Source organism: Engraulis encrasicolus, chromosome 2, assembly GCF_034702125.1.
Source record: "Engraulis encrasicolus isolate BLACKSEA-1 chromosome 2, IST_EnEncr_1.0, whole genome shotgun sequence".
Taxonomy (NCBI): Eukaryota; Metazoa; Chordata; class Actinopteri; order Clupeiformes; family Engraulidae; genus Engraulis; species Engraulis encrasicolus.
In genome coordinates this window covers 13,242,508-13,262,063 of record NC_085858.1, presented here as the reverse complement: position 1 = coordinate 13,262,063, position 19,556 = coordinate 13,242,508, and the positions used below count along the sequence as shown (strand labels likewise).

Here is a 19,556-nt window from a genome sequence, read left to right as displayed (position 1 = left end):
TTAAAAGCTGGATATTCATCAGAACATTATGGTTGGATGTGCTTTATGGCCTGAGTGCTCTTTCTGCTAACAGTTAGCTAATAGGCCGGCGCACACACACTAGGATGGAGGTTTTAATCACATTTCTCATGCTGCCATGATCCCATACCACATCATACTCTGAATGTGCAGTGTGTGTGTGTGTGTGTGTGTGTGTGTGTGTGTGTGTGTGTGTGTGTGTGTGTGTGTGTGTGTGTGTGTGTGTGTGTAACACACACACACACACACACACACACACACACACACACACACACACACATAAACACACGCACGCACACACGCACGCACGCACGCACACCAACACACACACACACACACACACACACACACACACACACACACACACACACACACACACACACACACACACACACACACACAAGCACGCATACGCATATGCACACACACACTGAGAAAATTAGTCTTTCACACCTGATGATCACAGAAAAAGGGATATAAAAGAAACAATTGACAGACGTGCCCTATTACCCAATCCCAGTTGCAGTGAACTACAAACCTCTTTGTAATATATTCTACACACACCACACCAGCATATCCTCTTCTCCTCACCACACACATCACAAAACCTTGTTTTCACACAGCTCACTCATCACACAAACCCTCCTCACTTCGGTTGGCTCATTTAGAGATGGAGCAGCTACGTTAGCCTCCACCAACACCAGCGTGAACACCTCAGGAGTGATGGTGCCATTAGATCAAACGCTCGCTTGTTGCAGACGCTTGTTAGAGCCCTCAGCGGTGGTGGGATATAGTGTATGTGTCGAAGCACTTTAGGCAGAACTAGTAAAATAAAGGCTGTTAGTCTCCCGCTCCAGCTGAGTGAAACTGAGGAGAGCTGCTGTGCATACGACAAGATACGATAACACTTCTGCATCCCTGAACAAGACTCGTTTAAGGAAGGACAAGACATAATCAGGGCTTCGAACCGGTTCAAGGAACGAAAACGAAAACCAGGAACTTTTTGTATTTTACAGGGAACAGAAACGAAACCGGAAACGTTATTATTTTTTATGTTCTGGAACGGGAACACTTATTTAAAAATAATGGTAACCGGTTAATACCGGTTAATACCGTTCCTTAAACTAAAAAAAAAGGTAATTATTTTCCTGCGCACGTTACCATGACGGCTGAGGTTCACGTCTTGTGTGACATCAGACATTCTCTGACTGAATGGAGAGAGAGCTGTAGATTACAAAGTCTTCACTCCACATCTTAATTAAGAGAAACCACTGTCATACAAAAGGACAGAGTTTGCATTGCATTATTGTAAGACATTGCAGGGAAGCGCGTGTAAAGCGCACCGACAATGTTTCGGCGTTATTGGGCATCCATGGCCGCTTCAAATATGCACAAACTCACAATGTCCACCTTAGTGCTCCCCGTGACCCAAGTCAGCGTAGAGCGCACATTTTCATAATTGAGGTTTATTCTCTGCTTCTCCGCTTAGGTCGTCCCTGAATGATACAATTCTGGAGGATATTCTTTTCATCCGCTTGAATAAGCAGTTTTGAATGTAGGCTGACTCATTTGCACTTCCGTCTTTCTTGGTCAGTCAGTACGTCAGTTAGGCCTATTGGGAGTAATCAGCTGACAGGAAAGAAGGCCATGGATACAACACTGTGCTCTGCTGTAAACAAAATGTAATGTTACAAAACAGTGCAGGCTCAAAGCATCGTGTTGACAGCCGCATCATAATAGCTTATCATGTGAACACAGCAGGTGGCGGCATCACAAGTATTTAAAAGTCTCTCTCTCTCTTCTCTCTCTCTCTCTCTCTCTCACACACACACACACACACACACACACACACACACACACACACACACACACACACACACACACACACACACACACACACACACACACACACACACACATTTGGCCAAGCGAAGCAAACTTTGTCATTTATTCCTATGAGGGAAGCGAAATTAGGCGAAGGCAACTGATAGGGCCAGAATGATACAGCTCAACTCAACTCAGGACTCAATTCGTATCAAAATTTCTGATCCACTGTTCGGTACACTCCCGATTTCTGTAGTACACACTCTAGATATCCAACACTGGATGCCTGAATTGACCCCTACTCCACAGCCAACTAGATAGTACTAGGCCCTACAGTATGTTCCTCCCTGCTACATACTGTATTGGTCTTACTGATACTGTATCTGTTGACCCCTACTCCACAGCTAACTAGATAGCACTACAGTATGTTCCTCCCTGCTACATACTGTATTGGTCTTTTATTGATATCTGTGCCTGCATATGTCTGTGCAGGTTCTTATCCATGGAGTTCAAGGAGTACAGTGCAGTGTAGTGGCCGCACAAGGCACAGCGCCCACGCAGAGCCTTCTGGCATCTTCTTACTGGTCCCTGTTCATATAATAATATCAGTGCTGTTCCAGTGAAATCCATCATCAATATTGACCACAGTAATTACAGTAGTTCTCTACCCAGAACTACGTACAGTAGATGCCTGAATAGGCGCTACTCTGTGGGCACTGTGGCCAAGTAGATACTTTTTTGTTCCTCCCAGATCTACAGTAATATTTCTGCTTTTTCAGTCTGACCAGAAGGTGAATGCACTTTGCAAACTGAATGCTTCAAAGTTTGGCTACTCAGAAAAGTTGAGATACCCGCTGTCTTCTGCTCTCAATCTTAAATCATTGACTTGCTAATTAAACTTGGTGCATATGCAGTGACGTATACCTCCTTCATCGTTTCATTTATTATCAGTATTATGAATATTTTTGATGTGCACACTATTTTATTTGAATCTGCCAAAACTAGTTTTGACTTACTGTATACAAATATGTATACAACTGTAAATACAAATGTCCACAAGTAGAAGCTTGTCTTCAGTCCAGGTACCCACCCTCTTCTGCTCCCTGTCCTGGCTGTGCAGTCGTGTGTGGAGTCGTCGTGCGGCTGCGGCCCACTGCGCTGCCAGCCTGCGTATGCGTCTCCTCATGAAGCTGAGAGACTCCTTACCCGTGCCCACCTGCTCCAGCAGAGGCCCCACATCCGAACGCAGAGACGCCTGTGGACATGGACATGGAGGTGGATTAGGTGAGTTAGGCCGTGAGTTAGGGAAAACATTTTATCATGTCTGAATAGTTAAGAGTCAAAAACAGTTTCTGGTTCATAGTTAAATCCCACATTCATAAAATGAAAGGATTACAGAATTACATAAACATTTGTAGAGTAAAGAAACAATGATACAGAAAGAAACTATTATGGTTCATTAAATAGATTTATAGATTATTAATATATTATATATTATATTAATAGATTTATTAATTAATTGATCATAGAGATGACAGTGGGGGTAGAGCTGGAGGCAGGACTGGACTGAGATTGAAAAGTGCCAGGGCAAGTTTGTATGCCCCTATGCAAAATGTGGGCAGTCTGTTTTATTAAAATAAAATAAAATAAAATAAAATAAAATAAAATAAAATAAAATAAGATAAAATAAATAAACAGCATCAGTCCCTGAGGAATGCTGGCCGAGTGGGAAATGCCCTGTATGTCAGATTACCAGTCCAGGACTAGGTGGAGGTGGGTAAGGATGGGGGCTACATTGTCTGAAAAAAACTACTGCCATACATTAGGTGAATAAACATCTTTACAGTTGACCGCTGACTAGAGTTTGTAGAGACAGGCTTTTTGCCTTTATTTTGTGACAGAACAGAAGATATCGCCAGGAAGTGAGTGGGGAGAGAGAATGGGGAAAGGTCAGCAAAGGAACCAGGGCGGACTCGAACCAGGGTTGCGGTGTAGCAGTGCAGTGCCCTACCACTTGAGCCACGGCAGGGCCAGGGACAGACTTTTTAGAAGAGGGCACAAAATGAAAAAATAGATTGTTGTGTTTCGTTTACACACATGTAATAAAAATGTTAAATTCTAATACAATTTGCTGTATCCTTGGCATTGAGAGCTGTAAGCAAATAATTTTACAGTATTTCATAACCTTGTAGTAAGGCTGTGAAAACTTTTTGGGATTAATATCTTATGTAATGAGGTCACTGCAATACAGAGCATGAAATAATAAGAATTTTAATATCCTGAATGGCATTATCGAGGACAATGAAAAAGATAAGGAGATGGCATCCCCAGTTTTAGTATTACATAAATGAAAAAAGAAGGGAAGCAAAAAATAGCCCAATATATTGTTCTCTCTGTGAATGAGTCAGTATTATTGCGGGCGGCGTCTGTAATGAGTTGGGCTCTGGGGCTGAAAAGCCTGCGGTGTCTTCTGTCTGAAACAGACTCGGAGTCTGACTGTGCTGGCTAGTTCTCCTGATGCCCTGATCCCCTTGAACATGGCCCTGCACCCTCCCACACAGACACAGCAGGAGCCTGCCAAGGCGCAGAGAAAGAGAAGAAAAGAGAAAGAGAGACAGAGAGAAAGAGACAGAGAGAAAGAGGGAACACTTAAAGTAAACCTCTGTAAAAAAAAAACCCCTCTTTGCATTCATCACTTTTTAGTGAATGAGCGTACCTACCGCTCAGCTAAACCTTTTCTTCCAGAAAAGGGGACACATGTAAAGTCTTGGAGGAGTGTTAGTAATAATAAAACTTGTGATCTGGTGTCAGTGTCAAACAAGCGCACCTACACTATACATGAGACATCGGAGAAGCTGCAGCTGAATCTCTCACTAGTGTAAAACCTACAGGTGGGTTGGCATCCTAGCTCAAGCTTTCTTTCCAGAGAGAGAGAGAGAGAGAGAGAGAGAGAGAGAGAGAGAGAGAGAGAGAGAGAGAGAGAGAGAGAGAGAGGGGGGGGGGAGCGAGAGAGAGAGAGAGAGAGAGAGAGAGAGAGAGAGAGAGAGAGAGAGAGAGAGAGAGAGAGAGAGAGAGAGATGGAGGGGAGCTAGAGTACGTGCTCTGGCAGGAGACTAAGAGTCTGTCTCAGGCTTATATTTTTCCCGGAGCCTCAGGGAGAGAGCGGCTTGATTGCGATGAGATGCAATCGCAGCGCCTCCCTCGCAGGGAAGCAAGATGAAGGGACTGGGTGAATCAGACGATCAAGTTTCTGCTGCTGCTGTACTGTAATGCTATGAACGAGCCCCAGGGCACCATCCACACACCCACTGGAGAATTACAGCAAGAGTTCTGGAGCTGTAAACTGCATTCACCCTGAGGCGTAACACAGCGGCAATTACATATTAACCAGAGTAGCATCCACATATAACTACATCAGCTAAAGCCCAGTGACATCAGCCTGTTACGGTTCACTCCAGTGCTCTCAGCCCAAATGTTTTCAGTGGCGGTGTAGCGACGCTCCTAAATATTAAGTGCAGCCACAAAATCTTCTCATCAATTAGTGAAACAGATGTGCCATGTCTTTCTTCTGCACAGAGTAAGCGGTGCTCCCAAAGGCTTGTTTTCAAGTCTCCATCTGTCCTCATAAAAGTACTTTTTCTGAGTATGTTGCTGTGTAACAGTATAGCTACCGTGAGGGTGGTTTGTGTGTATCATTTTTCTGCAAGTAATACGAAATATACATGCATGAATTTCCCTTTGTGTACACTAAGACTAAGAGTAGGTATCCTCACTTGATCCCCAGAATAGTTGGTGTAACAGTTTGGTCACATCTGGCAGTACTATAGGTAACTCTGCACTCACTATGCTTGGTGTACCTACACATGTGCTTTCTTCTGTCAAACCATGCCATGGATCCACAGCATAGTTCATTGAACAATACTGTATGACTAAAGGTAATGTTGCACTCACTTGTATGTGTGGTACAGGGTGAGTCGTTGGCGTGCTGCTGTGGTTCCTCCAAGCCAGAGGGGGGCAGAACCACTCAACCTCACTCAGGTAAATGAGGAAGGAGCAGTCTGAACCGTCCACACCATAGAAGCTGTAACACGGGTCAGACATCCACCGGGCTCGCATCCACTGCAACAACAAAGGTTTTCATACCTTTGACAGTTAGCTTGTTAAATAAAACCTTTAGTGCAAAATTAACTCACTTCAAACACTAAATAAAGGAAAGGGAATCCATGAGTGAATTATGACTTTGAACATACACTACGACTACGTAATTTCTATCTTTGTTAGACCTAATGGTTGGAAGAGGGTTTTATTTCTCGCTGTTCTAAACGTACAAATGGTGCTGTAGTAACCCAGGGATGATGGCAAAGTGAACTCCAAGTGCATTTCTCCTTTTTACAAAATGATGGATAACTGAAATGATTTTAACAATTACTTTTTCTTTAAACATTATATTTAGAGATTATGAAGAAAACTGGATCCTTAAAACTACATCTACATAATTGAAAATAGTGCAAAGTACTCACGTCGACTTTACTGGGGCAGTCTGGGTATAGAGGATCCTTTGGGACGTCACACTGGCCCATCAAGCCATCTCTCACTGCACAGAAAAAACAGCTTGGTTCACATTTCCAATAAAAAAAAATTAAAAAAAACTTTCTTTAAAAGCTTTTTTACAGAGATGGCAATAAAGGATTTGAAGGATCTTTCGTTTGATCACTTTTTTCAAAGGTAATTATTTTGCCCTCCGGCTCTTGTCAGCTGTCCTGCTTTTTAAAGGTTCTCCAAGAAAAAGAGAAAGATTGGCCTTGGACATGTACAAAAACATGGCAATGTAAAAAAGCTCAACCAGGGCCGAATACCAGGTTAGGACATTCTTTTTTTATTAAAATAACTCACATATAAAAGTCCTTTTAAGTCTGTTGGCTACATGTGCATGTGTGCAATCATCTAATATGTTTTTCATGACTCTACTACATACATGCACAAGGACTTTATGGTTCAGAATGTACATCTAAGCATGTGTTTATTCAGTTCATGTGTGTATACAGTCATGCATGTAAATGTGTGTGTGCGTATGCGTGCGTGTGTGTGCACATAGTTATACAAATACAAATTCCTGTGCATATTCATGGCGTTGGCAGTGTGCTCTGGCTTTTCCTAATTAAGCATCACTGGCTGAGGGAGCTCTGCTCTCGAAACCTGCCAAGCATGAGTGGTGGTGCTCTCTCTCTCTCTCTCTCTCTCTCTCTCTCTCTCTCTCTCTCTCTCTCTCTCTCTCTCTCTCTCTCGCTCTCTCTCTCTCTCTCTCACACACACACACACACACACACACACACACACACACACACACACACACACACACACACACAGGCTTGTGATCACATCCAGAGGATTAGAGCCCATTCTGTACCATTAGAATATTAATTGCAGCTGCAACAATGGCGATGGCTCCTGCACAATGTCTCCAAGCCCCACAGTCAGGAGGGATTAGCTGTCTTGCACTGAGTATCTGAGGAGCATATTTCAATACCACACTGCCTTCAAGATCTCTGTGAGACTGAGAGCTGAATGGATTAAATGAAAGAACATATATCTTTACTATGATCTCTGTTTGAAGGGTTCAGCAAGACTGAGCAACTGAGGTACTCTCTCAGCACGCTACCAAGGGCATGGGGGCTAATATCATGTAATGAAAGATGAAGACTCATCTGTCAGTATACTGCTGTTCTCTCATCTGTCACTAAAGGTGGCACTGACTTTATACCGTGTTTTCTTGACTGCACCATGACTGATTGCTCCTTGCCAGGCCCAGCTAGAAACACTTTGGAAGTGTGATGAAAGTCGCATGGAATGCACATGGAACAGGACGAAACAAGTGGCTTCTACTTTATTTTGCTGGTGTGTTAGAAAAAGCGAATTGAAAGAGATTGGGAAAATGATTGGTCTTATGTAGGCATTATTCTAAACAGCCATTGGAGCCGTTGAGGTAAACATGACTCTGAGCAGACGAGTCTCAAGAGAGCAGTGAAAGATCCATCAGTCTGAGACATTGACCTCTATAATACTTAATTAATAATCATTGGTCTGAGCAGATACCTTTGCTGGCACTCTGGCTCCTCTGAAGGATCTGCTCCACCTTCACAGCCATGTCTGAGACGTTCTGAGCAATAGCCTGGATACGCTCCACCAGGCCCATGGGACGCCACCTGGAGATGGACAGAGAAGGTTTGTGTGTGGACAGAAATATGCACATATACAGACACAACAGGTGCAAACCAGTCACCTGTCTTTTCAACACAGGAGGAGAAGGAGCATACAATCCTAATGCCAGTAACTGATTACAAAAAAGCAAAACCGTGAAGTTTTGTAACTGTAATATGAGTCACGCAGCTCTTGCAAGCTTTTTGTTACCAATTTCAGTAAACAGCAGCACTGTACACTTCCTTTCCGCTCTTCTGACTGTAACAATAATGTAGCCACTTCCTTATGTGAATAGGCTACCTCCCATGACTGAGCGCGTCACTGTGTGTGTGTGTGTGTGTGTGTGTGTGTGTGTGTGTGTGTGTGTGTGTGTGTGTGTGTGTGTGTGTGTGTGTGTGTGTGTGTGTGTGAGCGTGTGTGTGTGACTGTGTGTGTGTGTGTGTTTGTGATAATATGAAGTGCAGCTCTTTTCAATCCAGATGCAATTTATTTGCTGGCAATAATGGTCTGACTTAGCAGAACGTGACGGGCAACTCACACAGCCACCCCAACCAAGAACAACTGGTATAGTCAACAAACCAGTTCCCAGAGAGAGAGAGAGAGAGAGAGAGAGAGAGAGAGAGAGAGACAGAGAGAGAGAGAGGGAGGGGATGGGAGAGAAAGAACGATAGAGGGAGATGGAGAGATAAAGTGAAAGAGAGATATAGAGAAAGAGCGATATAGAGAGAAAGAGAATATATAGAGAAAGAGACGGGCAGAAAGAAATATGAAGGGAGGTAGAGAAAGAGAGAAGTAAAGAGACAGAGAGAAAGAGAAAATAAAGGAAGGGAGTGTGTTGTCTACACATTCCTGGAAAGCAGACAGGATCCTTGTGTGTGTCTCAGCTGCTTTCTGGATGAGGGAAACAATCGAAATTGGGCCTAGTTGCACTTGTGCATCAGTAATTTTTAATATATGACTCAGATTTTGTTTGTCGTCCGCTTGCAATTTCTGTGCTATTCATGTGGTGGTCCGTCATGGTGAAGTGCTTTTGACTGGCCTTTTCACACAGCCAATGCTACACTCCATGTAACTCCCTTTGGAAGTATGTTGTATAAATAAACTTGTCTGGCCCGCGGTGCCTAGTGCCCGTCACTCTGAAGGATTACTAAACCCCAGGTGGCCAAAGCAGCAGTCATACTGTAGCAGGTTATGCCAAGGGGTGGCATCTGGCATTTCATATATCACACCAGGACACACGGGCCTGAGGAGGGAGTGAGGGAGGGAGCTGGGCAAGGCTTTTACTGCCTTCAGGGAGAGCGGCTAGGCTGGTCGGCTATGAAAAGGGGTTGGTGCAAGGTCTGTCTGGATGAATGCTCTTTTCAAAAAGCAGCTCTTAAGAGAATAATGAAATCAACAGGTGCAAAATGTTTTAAAATATCTGACAGAGGAGTGGAGACCTTCAGACCCTCTTTACAACAGCAAAGCAGCACTTGTCTTCTCACAGCCTCCATTTCTATGTGTGTTGTATAAAATTACCATACCATACACACTTGCCTTGACCTTAATCTATAGTGACAAATCATTCTCATGACATGGCACAACTTTACTAGTTTTTGTGCACTCGGCATTCTAATTACTCTACTCGGAATGAGTCCATATTGTTACACTTAAATGGATAGTCAATACCTCCACAACAAAACCTAATGTAATGGCGTCACTGATGAAGCAAACAAGTATGTAACTTCATCTGGCGACATTTATACAACTTTTGAAGCAGAATGTGGATGCACTTCACTAGAAATAGCTGGCAACAGAGCTCGAAGAGGCTACTCAATACTGGCTGAGAATGAAAGAGGAGAAACTTGTCATTTCAAGTTTAAGGGGTCTCAGCCTCTTAGCTCAGCCTCAGCTTGAACCAGTGTCCACTGTGGATCATCTGCTGTATCTCTGGCTGGCTAGAGACACTCATCAGTGGCTGGCATTTAGCTTGCCTCCAGGGCTTCTTTGTGTGTGTATGCCCACCCACATCAACCCTCCAAGGCCAAGCAAACCACGTCCAGCCAGCGGGCAGAGAGCCTATGGTGGCCAAGTTGAAGCATAACTTAACACTACACCACCCAATGCAGCATATGATGGGCTGTTTGTTTCTATGGCAACTCCGAGAAAAAAGTGGAGGAAGAGAGGAGGAGGAGGAGGGCAAGAACACGAGGAGGAGAAACAAGGAGGAGCATCTAGTGCTGCTGGAGCAACAGAAGACATCACGACCCAAAACTGACACGCAGAGAAAAGGAAGAGGAGAGAGGAGAGAGGAGAGAGGAGAGAGGAGAGAGGAGAGAGGAGAGAGCCATACAGTACCAAGGCAGGCTACTGGTGTTATGTGGTGGACTGAGGCCATTGACCTAAACAGGGTAATGACTTTTTTTTTTTTTTCAAGTCAAGTTGGTTTTATTGTCAATTTCTTTACATGCACTGGTCATACAAATAATTTGAAATTATGTTCGAAATTACTTGCACCCCTCTGTCACTGCGAATAGGAATCCTGCTGCTGTTTTCTTTCTCTCAGTGTCTCATTCTCTTTCTGTCTTGCTACCTCTCTCTCTCTCTCTCTCTCTCTCAACTTCACACAGTCACTCAGCTTGCCAGTGCTGCACAAACTTCAACGTGTGTGTGTGTGTGTGTGTGTGTGTGTGTGTGTGTGTGTGTGTGTGTGTGTGTGTGCGCGTGCGTGCGTACGTGCATGTATGTGTGTGTGTGTGTGTGTGTGTGTGTCTGCATGGGTGTGTTACCTGTCCAGGGCGGTGCTGAGCTCCTCCAGTCTGTGTGAGTGGCTGGTGTTGCCCGTGGCTCTGGAGAGGTTGTCAATGCGCTTCATAATCACCTCCAGCATGTCACTGATCTTCTTCAGGACCCCCCGAGACTCCAGGCCCCCCAACACTGCATGGAAACACACACACGCACGCACGCACGCACGCGCGCGCACACACACACACACACACACACACACACACACACACACACACACAGAGTTGGGAAAATGAGGAAATACTCATTACAATTGGGAGCATTAGTCTATTTTATTTTTCAATACTAAGGGGTTGGCAGGCTTATAATGAGGTAAAGGGGGCATTTGTTAAAAAAGGTTGAGAACCATTGGTCTAATCCATAGTACTATTCATCCCTCTGAGCTCGGCCACTTCTTGTACGCAGTCTGAAGAAACATGTGCCTGCTAATGGTTCTTGTATAAGCTCATGCTCAGTCAGTTTGGTTCTCTCTCCACTCCTCTCCTCTCCTCTCATCTCCTTTTTATCTCCTCTCCTCTCCTCTCCTCTCCTCTCCTCTCCTCTTCTCTTCTCTTCTCTTCTCTTCTCTCCTCTCCTCTCCTCTCCTCTCCTCTTCCAGCTCTGCTTAGTCCAGACCTGATGTGCACAGCTGGAGAGGAACACACTGGCCCTGCTCTCACCTAAACAGCACTCATGCCTACACACACACACACACACACACACACACACACACACACACACACACACACACACACACACACACACACACACACACACACACACACACACACACACACACACACACACACACACACACACACACACACACACACACACACACACACACCTAGCCCTTTAAGCAGTGGTGAGCTTATGGGAGTTCATGTGTTTATTCATGTGTTACAGTAGGCTGTGAAGGATGCTGCAGTGAATTGTTGATGTGAGATTTTCCTTGGAACTGTTTACAGCCCTCATTAGCATTAACACATGACAGGGTTATTAGCTGAAGGAATGGAGAGGCCTTCAGTAATTAAACCAACCAACTATAGACTATTGTGGAGTATTCATAAAACAGAAATTAATAAAGTTTGTTATTCAACATACTCTTCTTCAGATATCATGGGTACTAATGATATCACACCATTCTATTTACTTCTATTTACCTCATTATACCACCGTTACAGGAGTTTTTATACATTGCAAATTGATAGTTTTCACCAACTGCGGCATGATGAGCAGTACTTGATTCATGAGCACTGAGGTCATTGTGTATTCATTTAAAGTAGTAAGACTTTTTTGGCTTGGGGAGATTTTTATTTTAACATTTTCTGTTTACATGGTTCATTAGCATCATTATTAACCAGCCGATGCTCAAGATTATGACAAGGACGACTGACACAAATAAAGTAGACTCCTTACATGGGAGAATTGGAGGTAGCCTCTTACTGCAGCTGGGGTCGCTGGTGACTCTATTCACTTGCTGAAAATGCTAAACTACATCATAACAGCATTGACATTACAGAGAGCCATAGTGCTGCGCTAAGGGGTTAAAGACCCCAGGGCTTCAGCTGGGTGTGAGAACGGAGTTTGTTTTGTTTTGTTTTCCGTCTTGGCCCGAAATAAAATAGTTGTTAACCTGCCACTCACATCCGCCCCATAACGAGTGTTGGCCAACAGGGCTGTTGGACCACCGGACCACCTGCATTATGAGGCTATTACCCAAACTGGCTTAAAATTAGCACGGGGGAGGGCCAAAGCAATCTCTTTTTCTCTCCCTGCAAATCAATTGCATTAAGCCCAAGAAAGTGCACAGTGAGCAGGCCCCCCCTCCCCACGCTGTCGGCCTTCATTTATCAACGTCCAAGAGGAAGTCAGCCCTGTCAGAATCCAAAACAAGCCTAGAGTAAATCACCATAGAAACACAGCATGGATCAAGCGGTTAATCAGAGGAACGGAGGTATGGCGAAGAAAAAAAACTTAATTAGAGAAGGATTGATCCTCATGGGCTCTGGGCCCACTTTCACAACAGTTTGAGCAGCAAAGCAGCCGTGACCAAGTTTGTATGGAAACTTGAGTGGACAGAAAAGTTGGTCACATTGCAGACATTTATTTGCAGCATGGTAAAGCCACTACCACCAGTTGTCCATCTTGCTGATTTGTTGTACTTCACGCATGTTGACCCATGTGAAATGGGTGCTGTGCTTTAACTCATAACATATGGGTAACATAGTATGATGTGAGCTACATGCATGTGAGAATACGGACAAAGCTCTGATTTAGAGTCCGACATCATTGTCACTAAGACTAACATCTGTCTGGTCACACTGCATCCGTGCTCAAGGGTTCTCTTGACTGTGGGTCTGTTACAGCTGTGCATCATGAGCGTACGTTCAGTACTCACCTGTGTGTGTTTCCGTTTGTCTTTGTGTGTTTGTCTTTGTGTGTGTGTGTGTGTGTGTGTGTGTGTGTGTGTGTGTGTGTGTGTGTGTGTGTGTGTGTGTGTGTGTGTGTGTGTGTGTGTGTGTGTGTGTGTGTGTTTGTGTGTCTGTGTGTGTGTGTGTCTGTGTGTGTGTGTGTGTGTGTGTGTGTGTGTGTGTCTGTGTGTGTTTGTGTGTCTGTGTGTGTGTGTGTGTGTGTGTGTCTGTGTGTGTGTGTGTCTGTGTATATCTATACCCACCTATCTATATACCTCCCACATGTGCATCATACTCCAGTTGACCCCAGACAGGCTGGGTGGGAGAAAGGGGCACATGTCACCATGACAACTCAACAAGTGGAAGACCGCAGTGCTGAGCACCAGCACGCTAGCGGCAGAAACCTGTGTGTGTGTGTGTGTGTGTGTGTGTGTGTGTGTGTGTGTGTGTGTGTGTGTGTGTGTGTGTGTGTGTGTGTGTGTGTGTGTGTGTGTGTGTGTGTGTGTGTGTGTCCGCGTGCGTGCGTGCGTGCGTGCGTGCGTGTGTCCATAGGGACTCAACACCCCTCTGCATTACAACAAGAAGGACTCCAGTGCACTAAGCAGCCAATCATTACAGCATAACCGCATTGAACCAGGACCAGATAAGGCAAACAAGAGCCATCTCTCAATATCAGGAATGGCCTTTGCTCACTGCAGCTATGGGAAATGCTCAGACACAAGAAATGGTAAGAGATGGTCAAGTGACCAGAGAAGCCCTGCCTTAAATAAGAATTAAAGTGGGTGGCATAAACGTCTGGAATATCAATGAGACGTTTATGAATGAGGTAAACAAATTTTTCACTTTTTAATCAACAGGGCAAATCGCTGAGTGCTTGCATCATTCATAAAACTTTACAAAAACTTCCGGTAGAAAACACATCAGTTGAGTCTTTGTTCCAGTGACCAGACTCCAATATATTCAGAGTTCTCATGCGGTATTTGCTGACACTGTTATGCAGGCAATAGAGGAGCAGAGCTGAGGACTGCTGTGTCAACTGCTCTCTCTCTGGAGACCCAGACGTGTCGTTTCATCCTCACTGACAGGGCCGGTTCTAGGGGTGGGCAGACCATAACCATCACAAAACCCCGCCCCCAACTGCATCGCCAAAAACATATTCAAATAGCCTACTTATCAACACATTATAAATCGTCAATAAAACTATTACTGCTATTTCCACACTATTACCATTAACAACATACATTGTAGGACCGCCACTGCTCACTGACTGCAAAGACATGGGCTGTGTGTTGTGAATGTGGACTGTTATCCTTTGAGGCGGTTGAAATGTGTCACATATAGGTGTGATGCCGCAGATTCTGTGCGCGTCATCACGGCTCCCTATGCGGGCGCCATAGAACATTGGAAACGCCATTCCCTCTTTAAAACTTTCATGTCCCTTGCCGATATTAATCATGGACTTCAGTAACTGCTACGTGAACGTTTATAACATGTTTGCAATGTGTTTCATGCCTTGTGGTCTAGCAAATGGGTGCACACATTAGTTAGAGTCACGAGTGCTTCATTCACATTCAAACATTTCACGCACACATCCACACAGTCACAACGACACAACAGAACATACACAAACAGCGAAATTGCTGCATGTGTCCTTTTGTGTAGTTATGCTTATGGCAACAATGTTTCACCTTTTGTTATGTAACCGCTGGGTTTTAAGATGTCTAAGTGCATCTACAAATGTTTGCTTAGCGTTTAAAAAAACTTACCAGCACTTCCTCATTACCGCATCTTCCTAAAAGATGCGCGTCAGTGTTTGCCAATGCTTTATTCCCGTAGTAGTGTTGCGAGTGCACATGGTTGCACCCTCGCGGTAATATTTCTGTGTTTAGAACACCAAATGACTGTGTTAATGTCTGTTCATGAGTGAGATGTTTATTTAGAAGGCCTAATGTGATTAATGTAGTAATGGTACCATTTTAACTGTTTAGATTTAATGATAATGTTATCCTGACGGCCGACACCCCTGTAACTTGTGTCGTAATGGTTTAGTCCACCTGCGTGGTGCGTCAGGTAGCCCTGATAATGGGGAATTAGCTCAGTAGTCGAGAGAGCTCCTTGGTGAACGGACGTGCGTCCATGCTCCCCAATACTCAGATGTGTGAGTACTTTTTATTTTGTTTCATTTTCATTTTTGTTATGTTGGCTTATCATAGCCCATTTGTTTTTCCTGTAAATATTGTAAATAGTCTAGATGTATATATTTTTCTATATTTAAGTTTAGTTTAGTTTTTTGTTTATTATTTTCCACTGGCCCACTGGATTTTCACTATAATGCATTTGGTGTCGCAAAATAAACGGCAAAAACACCATCTCTGCCTCCTGCTGGTTCACTGTGCCACTACTCCAAGACCCCTCGACAAACTACTTTTCAACAATAGGCTAATTTATTGTTTTACCAAGAACAATATGATTAATGTGAACTTTTAGAGTATATATGACAGTCCATATTAAAACATATTTTTTAGGATAAGTTGCCTTAGTGAGGAAAGTTATGAGCTGTTAGAATACACTATAACATTCCATATATTTTAATGTTCAATCTGCAACGTACATGAATACGCACGCACGCACGCACGCACACACACACACACACACACACACACACACACACACACACACACACACACACACACACACACACACACACACACACACACACACACACACACACACACACACACACACACACACACACACACACACACACACACACACACACAGCCTTTTAGCCCCTGGGCCAGTTAGTACACTCTTTCTGAACTTGATTTGATTTTAGTCTAGCGTGGCTATATGGCCTCGGCTGTATCCCTAATGAAGACGCTTCAGATATTCCTGGTGTGATTAAGAGAAGGGCTGGGAAATTCTCCCATGAATTCTTGATTAGAGACACCTCGAGGGTTTGCAGTTTCTCTGCCGAAAATGTAGAGCACCAAAAGAGTTTTAAAAAATCCACATTTCAGACTGCAAGTTTTGAATTAAGGTTGTGTCATGCATCGTAGTCAGTGATATGGAAATGTGAAAATTAAGTCATTATGTTTTTTTTTTAAACAGCGCAGATGGCATAAAGATCACATACACTCTAAAACATACACTGAGACATCTTGAAAAAACGTTCTGCAAACATTGAATGCTGTGGTTATACCCAAAAGCTCAAAGGACCTAGATGTTCAAGATTATTTAAAGAGTTATATATAGAGCTTGTATGGTTAGATTAAAAAAAAGACATGTATGCATGCAAACACATACACGTTCACACACGCACGTACACACTCTCAGACACAAAAACACAAACACACACACATACAGACACGCACACGCACACGCGCGCACACACACACACACACACACACACACACACACACACACACACACACACACACACACACACACACGCACACGCACACGCACACGCACACACACACACACACCTGCTACAAACAAGCATACCTCCTAATAAACATATGCTTCACACATCTCTCTAAAGTTTTCTCCCTCTTCTTCACAGAATCCAATCCCCATGATCTAACACCCCTTTCCTCAGGTGCACCCAGTCCCAGGCAGCCTGCATGCTCTAGTTAGGTCGGGTAGTGTACTGTATAGGCCCTACAGTTAGGGGTCTTGCACACTAGGGCGGTAAAGCATTGCGGAATGGCCGCGTATTTCACCGGCGTCGGTGAAAATACATTGAAACATATCCGTCCTTATACACCAACCGGCGGTAGTCGGGCGTCAGCGGCGCGGGACCCGGCTCCGCGCCGCACTGCATTTGGAAAATAGAACTCGAGCGTATTTTTCACGCTGGCGACCGGTGGTGTCTCAATCAAATGAATGGCAAAGTAGCATGCTAGCTTTGGCTGTGGGGGGTTTTTGAACAGGACTGGCCGCGCACGCCGACGTTGTCAGTGTGAAAGGCAGAGAAAAACACACCGGCCGAAACTAAGCAGAAAGACCACGTTCGTCCCGCGACCGTTCCGTTCGGCTTTGGTATGTTTGACCCCTTATGGGGAAGTGCATTGTATAGGCCCTACAGTTAGATGGGGCAGTGCATTGTATAGGCCCTACAGTTAGATGGGGCAGTGCATTGTATAGGCCCTACAGTTAGATGGGGCAGTGCACTGTATAGGCCCTACAGTATGATGGGGTAGTGCACTCTATAACAGGATATATAATAATAATAATAATAATAATAATAATATAATAAGCTAGAAAGTGATCCTGCTGTCCTGTGTCAAGAGCTTAACTCATTTTTTATTAAATCTATACAAGACCTGGTCAAGCAGTTCACACTCTCTGAGGGCTGTGATTTGTTGTGTGATCACATTGACAATGACAATCATTTTAACATCCAGCAAATTACAGAACAAGACATTATCAAGATCATAACGGCCTTGAACAACTCTAAAGCCAAGGATGTTTATGGCCTTGATACCAACTTCCTGAAACTACACAAAGAGGCACTTACACCCCCACTCGCACACATTATTAATCTATCTATAGAAACTTCCACTATCACTAAGGCATGGAAGCTGGCAACAGTCATCCCTGTATTTAAAGCAGGCGATAAAACTGATATGAACCAGGGCTTTGAACCGAACGAAAACGAAAACCGGGAACTTTTTGTATTTTACAGGGAACAGAAACGAAACCGGAAACTTGATTATTTCTTATGTTCTGGAACGGGAACACTTATTTAAAAATAATGGTAACCGGTTAATACCAGTTAATACCGTTCCTCAAACAAAAAAAAAAAGCATTTTTTTTTGTGCGCACGTTACCATGACGGCTGAGGTTCACGTTCTGTGTGACATCAGACATTCTCTGACGGCAGAGAGAGAGAGCTGTGGATTACAAAGTCTCCACTCCACATTTTAAATAAGAGAAACCACTGTCATACAAAAGGGCAGAGTTTCCATTGCATCATTGTAAGACATTGCAGAGAAGCGTGTGTAAAGCGCACCGAGAATGTTCAACGTTATTGGGCAACCATGGCCGCTTCAAATATGCACAGCTTTCTTGATTATTTGCATTCCACTGTAATTACAATAACATTGATATCATAAGGCCTGGCCTACTAATATACAGTAGGCCTGCCAATATACAATTACTAGTATAACAAGCATTTTAGCTATAGTTAATATGCTGGACAATAGTAAAAAAAAATGTTGTTGTTTTTTTGAATTTATCATTTCATGTTCTTTTTGTGTTATCGTTTTATTTGTTGTTTCACATCATTTGCTTGAATAGTGTTTACTTCTCTTCTTTTCAGATGCTATGCCTAGATACCTCCATCCTACCCTTGACAATCCTCCTGTTGCATCCACCTCTTCCACCTCTTCTACCAGCACCAGTGATGCAGCAGCATCAAGCTCACCAGCTACCTCCACCCCTGCAACCCAGCCTGGAAACACACCAGCATCAAGTGGGCCTCCAGCTACCTCCACCCTTGCAACCCAGCCTGGTGACACAGCAGCATCAAGTGGGCCTCCAGCTACCTCCACCCTTGCAACCCAGTCTGGTGACACAGCAGCATCAAGTGGGCCTCCACTTACAGGTACCTCCACCCCTGCAACCCAGCCTAGTGACACAGCAGTATCAAGTGGGCCTCCAGCTACCTCCACCCTTGCAACCCAGCCTGGTGACACAGCAGCATCAAGTAGGCCTATTGCTATTCCACATTTTCCACAAATTCTTAAATAAAACAAAGCTATTTGACTTCTTGAGTATATGTACTCTAGCAATGTATTTTTTTCCGATGCAAGGGGCGCCATCTAAATTCTTGCCTAGGGCGCCAAATTGGTTAGGGCCGGCCCTGCATACCACCATTGTTACATCTTGGATAAATACAACCTACTCAGTTCTGACAATTTCTGTAAATTTTCCTATAGTTGTCTTTTTTATAAAACGTTGCATGGCCTGGCACCACCTTGTTTACAGGAATTCATAAAATATGGTCAAACACAAGTAACTCGAGCAATGGTCAATAAAGATGTAGAGATTCCTTTCAGGAAAACCTCTTTTAGCCAAAATGCGTTACCTACTAAAGGGAGCGCATTATGGAACTCTATTCCACTACATATAAGGGAATGTCCCTCTTTAGCCTCCTTTAAGATGGAGATTAAAAAGTGGCTTCGAGCCCAACAAACATGTTCACACTGATAGTCTGAACCTCTACACAGCATGCACACACACACACACACACACACACACACACACACACACACACACACACACACACACACACACACACACACACACACACACACACACACACACACACAC

At 44.0% G+C, this 19,556-nt stretch overlaps 1 protein-coding gene across 1 annotated transcript in view; it reads right to left on the bottom strand.

The window, feature by feature from the left end:
• The window catches only part of LOC134468661 (alpha-1,6-mannosylglycoprotein 6-beta-N-acetylglucosaminyltransferase B), an 89,226-nt gene that overhangs the window by 56,879 nt on the left and 12,791 nt on the right, over nucleotides 1-19,556 (bottom strand). The window contains exons 2-6 of the mRNA XM_063222558.1: nucleotides 10,809-10,956; nucleotides 7,936-8,045; nucleotides 6,363-6,436; nucleotides 5,794-5,961; nucleotides 2,933-3,097 (exon numbers count right to left, since the gene is read on the bottom strand). Coding sequence (XP_063078628.1) covers nucleotides 2,933-3,097; nucleotides 5,794-5,961; nucleotides 6,363-6,436; nucleotides 7,936-8,045; nucleotides 10,809-10,956 — 665 coding nt within the window. The remainder of the gene's footprint in view (nucleotides 1-2,932; nucleotides 3,098-5,793; nucleotides 5,962-6,362; nucleotides 6,437-7,935; nucleotides 8,046-10,808; nucleotides 10,957-19,556) is intronic.